Raw genomic sequence first — 13,616 nt, forward strand, 5'->3', positions numbered from 1 at the left:
AAGCAGACTCAAATAAATAAAATCAGAAATGAAAGTGGAGACATTGCAATAGATACCTCAGAAATAAAAATGGTCATAAGGGATTATTATGAACAATTTTATGCCAACAAGTTGGAGGACCTAGAGGAAATGGATAAATTTCTAGAAAAACTAACCCATCAAGATTGAATTGGGAAGAAACAGAAAGTTTGAACACTCCAACAACAAATAAAGAAATTGAAGAAGTGATTAAAAACTTTCCAAAATAGAAAAGCCTAGGACCAAATGGCTTCATGGCTGAATTTTATCAAACATTCAAAGAGTAATTATTACCAACACTTCTTAGACTCTTCCAAAAATTAGAGCTACAGGGAATGCTTCCAAACACATTTTATGAGGCCAGCATCACCTTGATACCTAAAGCCAGACAAACATATTGTAAGAAAATAAAACCACGGGTCAATATCTCTGATAAATATTGACGAAAACCAAATTCAACAACACATCAAAGAAATTATGAATCATGACCAAGTGGGATTTATCCCTGACATGCAAGACTGGCTAAACAGAATGAAAGATAAAACCCACATGATCATCTCAATTGGTGCAGGAAAGGCATTTTACAAAGTTCAGCATTCTTTCTTAACAAAAACTCTTAACACTTTAGGTATAGAAGGAAAGAAACCCACAGCTAACATCATAATCAATTGGGGACAATGGAAAACTTTTCCACAATTTAGTACATGACAGGGATGCCCACTCTTGCTATTTCTATTCAACATAGTTTTGGAAGTACTAGCAAGAGCAATCAGACAAGAAAAATAAATAAAAGTCATCCAAATTGGAAAGGAGAAAGTAAAATAATCTCTATTTACAGATGATATGTTCCTATATATAGAAAATTCTAAAGATTCTACACACGCACACACACACAAATTTTTAGAACTAATAAATGAATTCAGTAAGTTGCAGGATACAAAATCAACATACAAACATCAGTAGCATTTCTATACATAAATAATGACCCAGCTGAAAATAATCAAGAAAACAATGCCATTTATGATAGCATCAAAAAAATACTTAGGAATAAATTTAACCAAGGGGTGAAAGTATACTGAAAACTATAAAACATTGATTGAATAAGACACAAATAAATAGATATCCTGTGCTCACTGATCATGGATCAAAAACATTAATATTATTAAAACATTCATACTACCAAAAACAATATACAGATTTAACACAACCCTTATCAAAATTTCAATAACATTCTTCATGGAAATAGAAAAGCAATACTAAAATTTGTATGGAGCCACAAAAAACCAAAGCAATGCTGAGGAAAAAAAACTTGGAGGTACCACACTTGCTGATTTAAAATTATATGACAAAACTAAAGCCAAAACTGTGTGATACTGGCATAAAAACAGAAACATAAACCAATGGAACAGAATAGAGAGCCCAGAAATAAATCAAGACATATATAGTCAACTAATTTTAGACCAGGGCACCAAGGGGACATAATGGCGAAAGAAAAAAACCTCTTCAATAAATGGTGCCTGGGAAAACAAAAATGTAAAATAATGAAATTGGACCCTTATCTTATACTATACACAGAAATAAACTCAAAATGAATAAAAGAACTAAATATAAGATCTGAAACCATAAAAATCCTAGAAGAGAACATAGGAAAAAGTTATTTGACATTGGCCTTGGCAATGATTTCTTGGATATCACATCAAAAGCTCAGGCTACAAAAGCAAAAACAAATAAATGGGACTACCTCAAATTAAAAAGCTTTTTAGCTTTTCCATTTTTCATTTATTTATTTTATGCACTTTAAAATCTCTGGGTATTCTTTTTTAGCATTTTAAAATTTATTTTTATATGAGTGCCTGTAGATTTGCTGTATCATTTAAAAAACAATTATTTTAATATATATTATAATTGTACATATTTTTGGTGTGCATATGATGAAAGTCATTGGAGTGGAAGATATCAAGGAACTTGGAAATTGAAAAGGAATTCAGAAGTTGTTGATGAACTCTGAAGTTATCAGCATGGATGGTTGAATGGCATCATAGACGACTATCTAGAGAGACAGTACTTGCTTTACTTTTGGAAATCAGTGTGCTTTCACATTAAAACTCAAGGACTTGAAAATGATGGACACAGCCAAAGAATACAGTATGGTGCCTGGGGTGTAGGGAGTGGAGGGAGATATTCATGCATTCTATAATCTGGCAAGCATAAAATAATGCAAAAACGAAACAAGACTACCTATTCTTTAAGTTTTGTGAAGGGTAAAAAATGGAAAGGAGTGAAGCAAAGGGCTATGTTTATTTCTTTGAGGTCTTCACTTTTCCCACACAACAAGAAAATTGTTGGTAAAATCTTCTGGGCTGTCTTCTCTCCCACTTACTAGAATAGGACTATTGCTATTCTTTTTTACGAGCATTTATTGGGATACGGTGATGGTGCTACACTCTAAGGCAGCGCTGTCCAACAGAAAAATATTGTGAGTCACATACATACTTTATATTTTTAGTAGTCACATTAAAAAAGTGAAAAGAAACAAGTGAAATTCACATTGTATTTTATTTAAACTATTATATCTAAAATATTATTATACCATGTCATCAATATAAAAATTATTAATGCAATCGATTGCATTTTCTACTAACTCTTCAAAATTTGGTGTGCATTTACAATTGCAGCACACCTCAACTTAACTAGCCACATTTTAAGTGCTCAACAGCTAAGTGTGACTAGTAACTATTGTATTGGACAATGCAGTTCTAAGCATTGAGATATTTTAAAAATCAAGAAACAATTTTTGTTCAGTAGAAAGTTACAGTATAGTTGACAAGTAAGATTCATACAGAAAGCTAGCTATACATCTAGCAATCATTTATACTTTAGATCTTTCAATCTGCTTATTTGTTTCTCAACCTTGTTGAAAAAAAAAAATCTGAAATGGCTTGCATTAAGATATACAAGGTGGAAAAAAAAAAAAAAAAAGCAAAACCCCAAAAGGTGAACAAGTATTGATTTCATGTTCAATTTATTTAAAGTCTAATACTACTTGTCAATTTGGCCTTCTGAGGAAATGCATCATATATTTTTAGTTGAGCTTCATTTTAGAAGTGACTAGAGATTGTGAGTTGGGGAAAATAATTAACTTACCCTGCTAAGCTCACACATCAATTACGCAGCAGAGCTGGGAATGGAAAGCATAGTTTCCTCTTCTAGATGCACTGGGGAAGCTGCATGTAAATCTGGAATCCCTCACTTCTGTCAAATGCATATCCTGTTTGTGTCTCATATCCTGAATAAAGCTGATTATGTAACCAGGTTTCCCTGGCAGGTGTGAAACTATTTTTAGGAAAGATGTGTCATTGCTTAGAAGTGGATTAAAACAAACAAACAAACATATGGGTTGTTAGTCTATATAGAACAGGTGAGGCTGATCAAATTTCCCCCATAGTGGATGAGTACAGTATAAGAAATATCAAGGCTAATCGAACTGTGAACCATTGATCATTGTTTAGAGAACAAATGAATCTTTCTCTGCCTGGTGGAGGAGGATGGTAACATTTCACTGTTTGAAACTCATGAGACTTTTAAAAACATGTATTTTTGGTGTTCAAATTTTAGGTCCTGCACCCGATGTTGTCTCAGACAAAATCTACCAAATCAGCAAAACGATTGAGGAATATGCTATATGTCCTGATCTCCGAATCGACCTATCTCGACTAGGAAGACAAGAATTTGACCTAGAGAACAAATTCAAACCATTCAGAGGTAACAGAGCTTTTATTTTGAAGAAGTCAGCGTAACTATGTGGATGGGGCTGACTGGTTTCTATAGGGAAGTACACTCGTGAAAATTATTGCATTGTTAATCTCAGGGGTGACTCTTGATAAATGTGTGTAAACTTAATATGGTGTAGAGAGAAGACATGAGAGCAGCCAAGATATTCAGAGCTGGAAACTTTCAAAAACCACTTCCCAAACTCGATATCATTTTCAACATAGGAAAAGTGTTATGGTTGACTTCATTATAGCATTCCAAAAATAGGCTGTGAGTTGCCAAAACTTGTTTAAGCAATTAAGGTGAAGATGCTGGAATGCCTTAGCTAGTTAAGAAGAAACCTAACAAGTCAATGGGTTATTAAATTTCTCATGAAAGGTAGGAGTTTCTTTTCCAAGCCATAACCAAGCTTGGAATAATTATGCATCGGCTTATTGAATGCATAATTATTGATCACCTGCCCTATACCGAGCACCGTGTCAGGAGATTTTACAAAGGAATTCAGTAACTACCAAATATATTTAGGCAAGTGATTCAAAAATTAAAGAACCAAAATGAGATTGTCAAAAATATTATCTTATATTGTAAAGCAAATATAACTTCTACAGTATTCAGAAGATAGCTTTTTATTTTATAGATTAATTTTAGACCATATGATGACATTAATAACATGTATGTATACAACATTTTCCCCCTATATTTTATCATATTGCTTTTTCCTAGAAGGCATAGAATAGCAATAGATTTAACATGTTTTACTTTTTTAGTGCTTCTATAAGCTTGAATGCAGTTTGTGTTAAGATGGTATCCTCATTTTAGAAGTAATTTAACTTAGCCCAAAAGAGGAAATACCTGGTTTGTGTCCATGTGATATTTTAGGGACAGAGAAAAGATTAAAATGGATTGTGTGGGGGTCACAGTATTTGCCCAATGTTACCAAATCTTTCTTGAGAAGTTTTGAGTCAGTTGTTTGCTTAGGTAATGAGCAGAAATTTACAGAGAGCCATGATACTCACCGGAAGCAACAATGCCTGCTTTTGCTAATCTAGCTGGGAGAATGCATAGGCATATGTGTGCACACGCATGGGATGGCTGGACAATTGAAGGCAAGGGGTACATTATATTAAGCAAAATGATTTCAATATGCTGATTACATATGGTTGGAAGGACTAGGCTTATTTTTGGCATCTTCACAATTTTTATAGTTGTCCAAGAGACCCGAATCTTCGTGAGCTCTCATTCAGGCTCATTGCTGCAGCCACATTGCTAGTTGAATGAGTTTTCTAAAAATGTTACTGATACCAGGAGATGGGTAGAGGGATTCCCTGGCTTCCAAGAATTTGGAGATAATTGTTTGGGATAATTTATGTGCTGTATTCTTGCTGGTTCAAGTGTTGAGGAAAGCTTGAGTTAATTAGAAACAAATAATTCCTTTGCATTTCACTTTAGTGTCAAGAGCATGAACTATATGATGTGAACTTTCAGTTTTTACTGACTTCTTGTTTCCTCGTTTTTCACGTTTGTTTGGTACTGTGTGTTATCTATTGTAAATACCAAATGTATTTAGGCAAGTGGTTCAAGAATTGAAGAGCCAAAATGAAATTGTCAAAAACATTATCCTATAATGTAGAGTGAGTAAAACTTCCAAAGTACTCAGGGCATAACCTTTTGTCTTACAGATTAATTTTTTATGGTGGTAAAATATATATAACAAAATTTACCATTTTAACCATTGTTAGGTGTACACTTTATACAGATTAATGTTTAATTACTTTATAGAATATTATGCTCCTCATGTAAAAAGATAGTTTAAAAGTATCCATGTTACAAATATAATTTTATTTGAATGAACACATAGATTACATTGACTTAAGTGCAAGAAAATATATTTTTAGATATGTATTTGATCAGATGAAGGGATAATATTATATGGCATATTAAAATCTCATCCATTAAATATCACACCTGGATTTACTAAAAATTATTGAAAGTGGATTGGTAATGTCTTCCGTGCAAGTTTAAAAGTATTTCAGGGTTTCAAAGTAGTATGTATTTGAAAAATCTGAAAACAATACACGTAATTTTCAAAATTTAGCTATGAATTTAAAAAAGCAGGGCTCCTGGACAAATTTTAGCACCTAAAGAATTGATTTACTACTTCTTGGAAAAGTACTTTCTGAGCATTAATTATATACTGATTGACAAGTATGAAAAATGTATTCTGAGCTTTTTGGTATGTCACATAAATGAATAAAACTTTTTGGATTCCTGGTTACTGGGTGGTGCTAGATACTGGAAAGCATTTGTGTTTAATGAGAATTTCTAGATATTTGCCATTCACTTGGAAACTGGGTGCTAGATTGGGCATGAATGAGATTTCACACAAACCCAGGAATATATTCATCACCAATTCTGCACTTGAATCTGGTAGGCACAATGGCATTTGGAAAATAGGCGTCACTACTCAGGTCACTTGCTGATTTGTTTCATACCAGCTGAGTCAGTCTTTGGCCAGCCCCCACAAGAAAGGCAACTGGATATGCTAAAATGCTTCTAAACATTGAGATGTGTGCTGTGTGCATTTTTTTGGGAGGGGAAGTGGGAGCAGGAGTAACAGGGCACATTTTTATCTTAATTTATTCTTGTGGTTGATTTTTTCCTTGCAAAGAAGAATTTATAACTTGGTATCATTTATACCCATTGAGCACCTGAAAAGTTTGTAGTATCTTGATTGTGCCCTGATTTGTGATTTTTGTCAACAAATGGGCACTTCGCTTCCCACATCATGTGTAGGGATATGATGGGCTTGTGACCAGAATTTCATGCTGTTAAGGTAGTGATTCTTTTTATGCTTCCAAGTATCTTTCATGGGTACAGTCAATGACATTTTCCTTTGTTTTTCTATCTTTAGTGGAGATAGTGGACCCAGTGGATATCTATCTTAACCTCCTTCGGACCATCTTTGACTTTCATGCCATCAAGAGTTTGCTGACTGGGCCCAGCCAACTGAAGATTCGCGTTGACGCAATGCATGGAGGTAAGCCTGTGATTTTCTCCAAATCAGTGGGCAGGAAATATTGAGACCTCTACACCTGTTGGTTCAGAGGTTAAGAGGAAAGTTGGATTCATAGATATTCACACAACATGTGTATGTTCAGATATTTGGAATGCTCTGGAAAACTTCAGGACCCTTATTTCTGTCTTTGGATGTGAATGAAAACAAAAGTTGAACAAATGGGTTTGAGGCTATGCATGTTCGAGTGTGGAGTATAGTAAAACTGTTATTTATTTGATCATACGCATGGCATAGTTTAAACAGTCAAATAAATAGTTCAAGATTTATTATGAAAAAAATCTGTACCCAACTTCTATCTTCCCCCAATTTGTTACCTTCCAGAGTTAAATTTTTCAATTTTTTCAGCTGTTTCTTTTTTGTATTTATCTCCCTATCATTAAATATTATGAATATACAGACCCTTGTTGATTTTTCAGTTTTGAGCATTACTGAATTCATACTACAGGAACTGGAGCTGCAGCTCTTTTTCACCCTCTCCACCCACCACCCACCTCTCCACCCACACTTTCCACCCACCAGTTAGGGAATCCTAGCATGCTTCCCTAATTATATCATCAGTTTGGTAAGATCATTATCTGTTGTTTACATTACCACAACACTGCTGAGCCATGCAATATGCTATAATTATATTTCCTTTACAGTACAACTTTTTGATTTCCTTGGAAACAGCAATTATCTTGTTGTCTCATTGCTTGCTTTTAATCAAGTATATTTACCACTCTTAATCCTCAAGCTCTCCCCCAGTGTCTAAATCTTCCTTCACTTCATTTTCCTGGAGACTTTGATCTGCCCCACTCTCCACTGGTTGCTCTCTGAGCATGCTGTCATCATGAAATCTCCCTTTATCACCATGGTAGTAATTCTTTTTACACATCTCTTATGTTAAATGTCCTGTTCCCTGATTTCTTTGTCTGACACCTTGATTTACTCGTACATTTTGGAGGAACACATTCTCCAGGAACTCAGTGAGAGAAAGCTCATGGTAGGTAAATATTTTGTGTATTGTATATCTGAAAAGGCCTTTTATTCTACACTTGCTCTTGATTTTGACTGATATGGAAATCTAAGTTGGATATTACTTTTCTTCAGAAGTTTGAGGGCATTGCTCTACTGTGTTATAGCTATTACATTAAACTTGAGAAATCCAGTGCTATTTTGATTTTTAATCCATTGTCTTTCCTTTTTCTTCTCTGGAAGCTTTTAGGACCTTTGACTTATCTTCAGTGTTCCTCTGTTTTACAATAATGGATCTTAGTGTGGGACTCTATCTTTATTATGTTGGACACCTGATGGACCCTTTCAGTCTGAACAGTTGTGCCCTTTAATTCTGGAAAAGTTTTTGAATTACTATTTAGTAACCATCCTGGTTATTGTTACTAATGAATTGATCCTATAATTATTCTATTTCACCTTTTCCTCCCCAGTTTTTCATCTCTTTATTTTATTCTACTGTCTGGGAAATTTCCTTGACTTTATCTTCCAGTCCTTTAGTTCTACCATTATATTTTTAATTTCTCAAAACTTTTGTTTGTATTTTCCAAAGATTCTCTCGTGTAAAAACACATCCTAGTTATGTTTCATGGATACCATATCTTTTTAAACTTAGGTTTACTGAGGTATAATTTATACACAGTGAAACTCACTCCTGGTAGGTATACAGTTTGATAAGACTTGACCAACATATACAGTCATGTAACCACTATCACAATCAAGATTGAATATTTCCATCACCCCAAAGAGTTTTTTTGCAGCCCTTTGTACTCAAACCTCTCCCCTTATCCCCAGCCCCTGGCAACCACTCATCTGCTTTCTGCCCCCATAGTTTTGCATTTTCCAGAAAGTTATATAAATGGAAGCATACAATATGTCACCTTTTGCTTCAAGCTTCTTTCACTCAGCATAATAATTTTGATATACATTCTTGGTGTTGCATGTATCAGTAGTTGTTCCTTTTACTGCTGAGTACAATTTTATTGTGTTGTCGATATGCCACAATTTGTTTATCCATTCACTGGTTAATGAAAATTAGGTTTCTTTTTCTTCTAGTTGTTGGCTATTATAAAGAAAGATACTGTGAACATCCGTGAACAAGTCTCTACGTTTTCATTTGTCTTGGGTAAACAGCTAGGAATGGGATTGCTGAGTCATATGATACGTGTATGTTTACCTTTATAAGAAATGGCCAAATCATTTTCCAAAATACCTGTTCCATTTGCACCACTGGCAATGTATGAGGGCTCCTGTTTATCTGTATCTTCACCAATACTTGGTACTGTCAGTCTTTTCCATTTTAGCCATTCTACTCTATCTTGTTAATCTCTATTAGGATATTACTGATATATTTTAAAAAGTTTTCTTCTCCCTGTATAATTTTTGTTTCCTCCAGGTTTCTCTTTACTTTTTGTTTATTTTCACCTCATCTCAAATACATTCCTCAAAATTTTGGTGATCCTTGGCTTTCTGGCATATTTAAGAATGAGGCAGAAAAATCTGCTGGGAGCTCTGAGCCTGCTGTGGGTCTTCTCCATGGGCCTTACTCTAAGGGCTTCTGGCTAGGCTATTCTGTTCTTTCTTGTTGAGCTGATCGTATTCCTCAGGAAAAGAACTTTCAGGTTCTTGCCTTAGCATTATCTGGCCTACAGGGAAGACAGCTTTGCTTTTTTTCCAAATAGTATGAGCAATATTTCTGGGTTTCAGCCTTATTACCTGGTTTATACTGTATGTCCATCTTTGAATCAATTGCTCTGGCTAGGAGATGGAGGACGCTGATTGGGCAGACCTAGGTCACCTCCTTAGCCTTGGGGAGGTGGAATTTAGCCATACCCAGACCCCAAGGGAAGGGAGTTTTTCTCCAATAGAAATCCCAAATGTTGTATCCAGAGGAAGAGGAAATGTGTGCTGGGCAGGCACAATCAGGAGATGTTCACTATTGGAGGATTGTGTGTTGCATTGGTGGAAAATAAGTGGAAAGCAATATCTTTCAGATATTTCAGCTAGGAGGATTACATGCTGTTCCCCAAATGTGCTTTATGTTCTACCTCAGGCTCTGTTCCCTTGCTCATAATGTTCCTTCTGTTTAGATGGGCTTCCCAGTCCAAACCCAAACGCTTGCCACCTTTATATTATTCCTTCAAGTTCCACCAGAAATGCTGCTTCTTCCTTGAAGCCTTATGTGTGGTTATTGCTTCTCTGAAGCCATTGGATATAATTATTTCATCAATGTGCATTGTTTAGTCTTACCACTGCAGTCATTCATCTGCAGCTTTGACTCACCCCACTACTAGATTACAAGCCCAGGAATGTAGAAACTATGTGCTTTGCATCCCTTCAATATGATCCCTTCATTTCCCAGCAGAGCAGCTCCATGTTACGTACTCCATAATGTTCATTGAACTGGAAAATACTATTCCTTGGCATGTATTTTGGTAAAATGTGCTTGTTTTTATATGCTTCAGTGGTTTACAGTGTTTAATTATATACTTGGCAGAGTCCAAATGATTGCAGAGACAAAGAACATTGCTAGAGCCCTTTAATGCTTTTGCATATATTCAGCTAAAGCTTTTAATACATGAAAAGCAACAGGCAATGAATCATTATTACGTAGCTGATTTCTTTCTGGCAACCTTTTAGAAAAGTTTCGGGCGAAAAAATTTATGTAACTAGGTGATTGAATACATCTTCTGTATTCCTACCACAGTAACTGGCACATAGTAGATGCTCAAATAGTAGTTCAAGCAAATATTGATCTATATTGTGTCTTTAAAAAGATTGTAAATTTGTAAATTTGTATTTTTCTTCTGGGTTATTAAATGGTGTTTCCTGTACTATTCAGAACAAAATACTCTGGGGAGACGGTTCTGCAAATATTTAATATTGCTGTGTATCTATTTTTAGTTATGGGACCTTATGTGAGAAAAGTTCTGTGTGATGAGCTGGGGGCCCCAGCCAATTCTGCAATAAACTGTGTTCCCCTGGAAGACTTTGGAGGGCAGCACCCCGACCCAAACCTGACCTATGCAACGACTCTTCTGGAAGCAATGAAAGGAGGAGAATATGGATTTGGAGCTGCATTTGATGCTGATGGGGTAAGTAGGAAAGCTCTCTGTCTGCTGACCCTTTGACCATATAATGAGCCATGAATTGGAAAGCAGAGAATTAATGAACACATCTGGAGCTAACATGTATGGGACATGTGTGCTCTAACTGGCTCTGCATCTGCCCTTCTGTTTAATGACTAAGTATTGCAATTAAATAGCGATTACTTTTCTTAGTTCCAGATTTACTTTGTGGCGTACAAAGGTTGCTTATTTAAAAATATATATTATTCAATAAATCTTTATTTATGGCTGGTGTTGTTGAAAACACCAAGTTAAGAAATCAGCCATTTCTGCAAGAACCAGTGTTCTCTATTATGTTTGGGAGAAAGAAAGAATTAAGTATTTGGGGGCTTCTAAAGCTTGAGCCACATTTCAACAGGGGGAACATATTCCTGGTGTGTCAAGATTCTGGGCCCTTGGTACTCAGAGATTTAGAAGAATGTTTCCCATGTTCTCTTTGGCTTCATTCAAGTTGTTAGATTGTTAAATATAAGATGGCAGTAAAGTGGATTGTGATGATTATGGGAATGGGCTGCTAGCAGATGCTTCTGTCCGATCATTTTTACGCATTCCTTCCTACAGGACCGTTATATGATCCTAGGCCAAAATGGCTTCTTTGTGAGCCCTTCTGACTCCCTGGCCATCATTGCTGCCAACCTCTCTTGCATTCCATATTTCCGTCAGATGGGGGTCCGCGGGTTTGGGAGGAGTATGCCAACCAGCATGGCCCTGGACAGGTAAGCAAGGATGTCACCGTGAAAAACTTTATGGTAGACCTTTGGTGTCGATGTCTCCTTTGTTGGTTGCTGGCGCTTATTCTCCCCTGCTCCATTTGGGAATGTGTTGAAAGCATGGGAACACGGTGTAGTGTACTGGGTAGAAGGTGGAGAATCAGGTGGCCTGAGCTTAATTCTTGGTTCTGCCACTTACTAGCTGTGGGAATTTAGGAGACTTATTTAGTCTCTGTGCCTCAGTTTTCTTATCTGTAAAATGTGGATAATAATAGTGGTATCTTTATATGGATTGTCATGAAGTACAAATGAGGTGCTTCAAGTAGAACATTTAACATGGTGCCTGGTACATAGTAAATACTACATAAATGTTTAGCAACAAAACTTATTAACCTGAAAGTATGTATGTATAAGTGAGGGGGAAAAAGAATGGGTTTTGAGGTCAGATTATATTATGTTCAAATGCTAACTTATAGCCTTATTAGCACTGTAGAAATAGAAAAATGATACTTCATAGGTATATTGTAAGAATGAAATGAGACAGTGCATGGAAAATACCCAACAAGAGATTCACTCAGTAGGGCTCTAACTAACCCTATTAGGTTTCATTCTTCTTGCTCTATCCATCCCTCTTGTCTATCGCCCTATATTATAAAACATTGAATTTCAGAGTCTGACATTTTCAACCAGCACGTGTTATTATAGAAACAGTATATGTGCCTGGTGGAAAGTTAGAAAACACAAATAAGAAAATGTAAACATCATATCCCCTTCCTTGGGTTACCTATGTTAATAGAAAAACTTATATTCCTTACTGTATCTCTTTCTATATATATACATTATACACATATATAATTAAAATACATAATATAATATACATAATATATATACATATATAATTTATTTGCCTGTGATAATACCAAAGATATCAAAAAGTACATTGCTTGTAACCTGCTTTTTCTTTTCCATCAACAATTGCCAACTACCAATTAATAAATTTTGGCCAGGCGTGGCGACTCACACCTATAATCCTAGAGCTTTGAGTGGCTGAGGTGGGAGGATCACTTGAGGCCAGGAATTCAAGACCAGCCTGGGCAACAGAGCAAAACCCTGTCTCTACAAAAAATTTTCTTTAATCAACCAGGTGTAGTGGCATGTTCCTGTAGTCCCACACCAAATGTTGATTAGGATAGGAAGCAACCAGAACTTTCATACATTGCAAACAAAAGTGTAGAATGGAAGACAGTTTGGCAGTTTCTTGTAAAATGGAGCCTACATCTGACCAACATTCCATTCCTAAATATTTACCCAAAAATAATGGAGATGTGTCCACAAAAGACCTGTATAATAATATACATAGTTGTATGATTCATAATAGCTAATAACTGGAAACAATACAAATGTCCATCAACAGGAGATTGCAAAAATAAATTGTGATATATTTATATATTCGTATACTACACAATAACAAGAAGGAATGAAATACTGACACATGCAGTGGGTGTGGATAAATAAAAAAATATATATTAAATGATAAAAAGCCAGTAACAAACAAATACATAATATATAATTCCATTTCTGTGAAGTTTCAAAACAGGTAAACATATATGTAGCAATAGAAATTATGACAATGTTACCCTATGCGGGGTAGGAAGAAGGCACCGGGAAACATTCTGAGGTGATGGGAATGTTCTGTGGCTTAATCTGGGTGGTGGTTACATGAATATACACACCGTTCAAAACTCATTGAATTGTACCCATCAGATGCCTTTCACTGTATATAAATTTTACCTTATGAATGAATCAACACCATGAGAAAATAGCCACAAAATCCAGAAAATGATATTCTATGGGACAAATTAGCTAGGTATGATGACACATGCCTGTAATCCCAGCTACTTGGGAGACTGAGGCAGGAAAATC

General features: G+C 35.5%; 1 protein-coding gene and 1 long non-coding RNA gene across 2 annotated transcripts in view; one reads left to right on the forward strand and one right to left on the reverse strand.

Moving 5' to 3' along the window:
- The window catches only part of LOC129044182 (uncharacterized), a 63,025-nt gene that overhangs the window by 37,316 nt on the left and 12,093 nt on the right, over nt 1-13,616 (reverse strand). The gene's annotated exons all lie outside the window — the stretch shown is intronic.
- Nucleotides 1-13,616, forward strand: part of PGM5 (phosphoglucomutase 5) — a 178,148-nt gene that overhangs the window by 22,998 nt on the left and 141,534 nt on the right. Inside the window, exons 3-6 of the mRNA XM_054501897.2 lie at nt 3,634-3,780; nt 6,701-6,826; nt 10,760-10,950; nt 11,545-11,699. Of these exons, the coding sequence (XP_054357872.1) occupies nt 3,634-3,780; nt 6,701-6,826; nt 10,760-10,950; nt 11,545-11,699 (619 nt within the window). The remainder of the gene's footprint in view (nt 1-3,633; nt 3,781-6,700; nt 6,827-10,759; nt 10,951-11,544; nt 11,700-13,616) is intronic.

Source organism: Pongo pygmaeus, chromosome 13, assembly GCF_028885625.2.
Source record: "Pongo pygmaeus isolate AG05252 chromosome 13, NHGRI_mPonPyg2-v2.0_pri, whole genome shotgun sequence".
Lineage (NCBI taxonomy): Eukaryota > Metazoa > Chordata > Mammalia > Primates > Hominidae > Pongo > Pongo pygmaeus.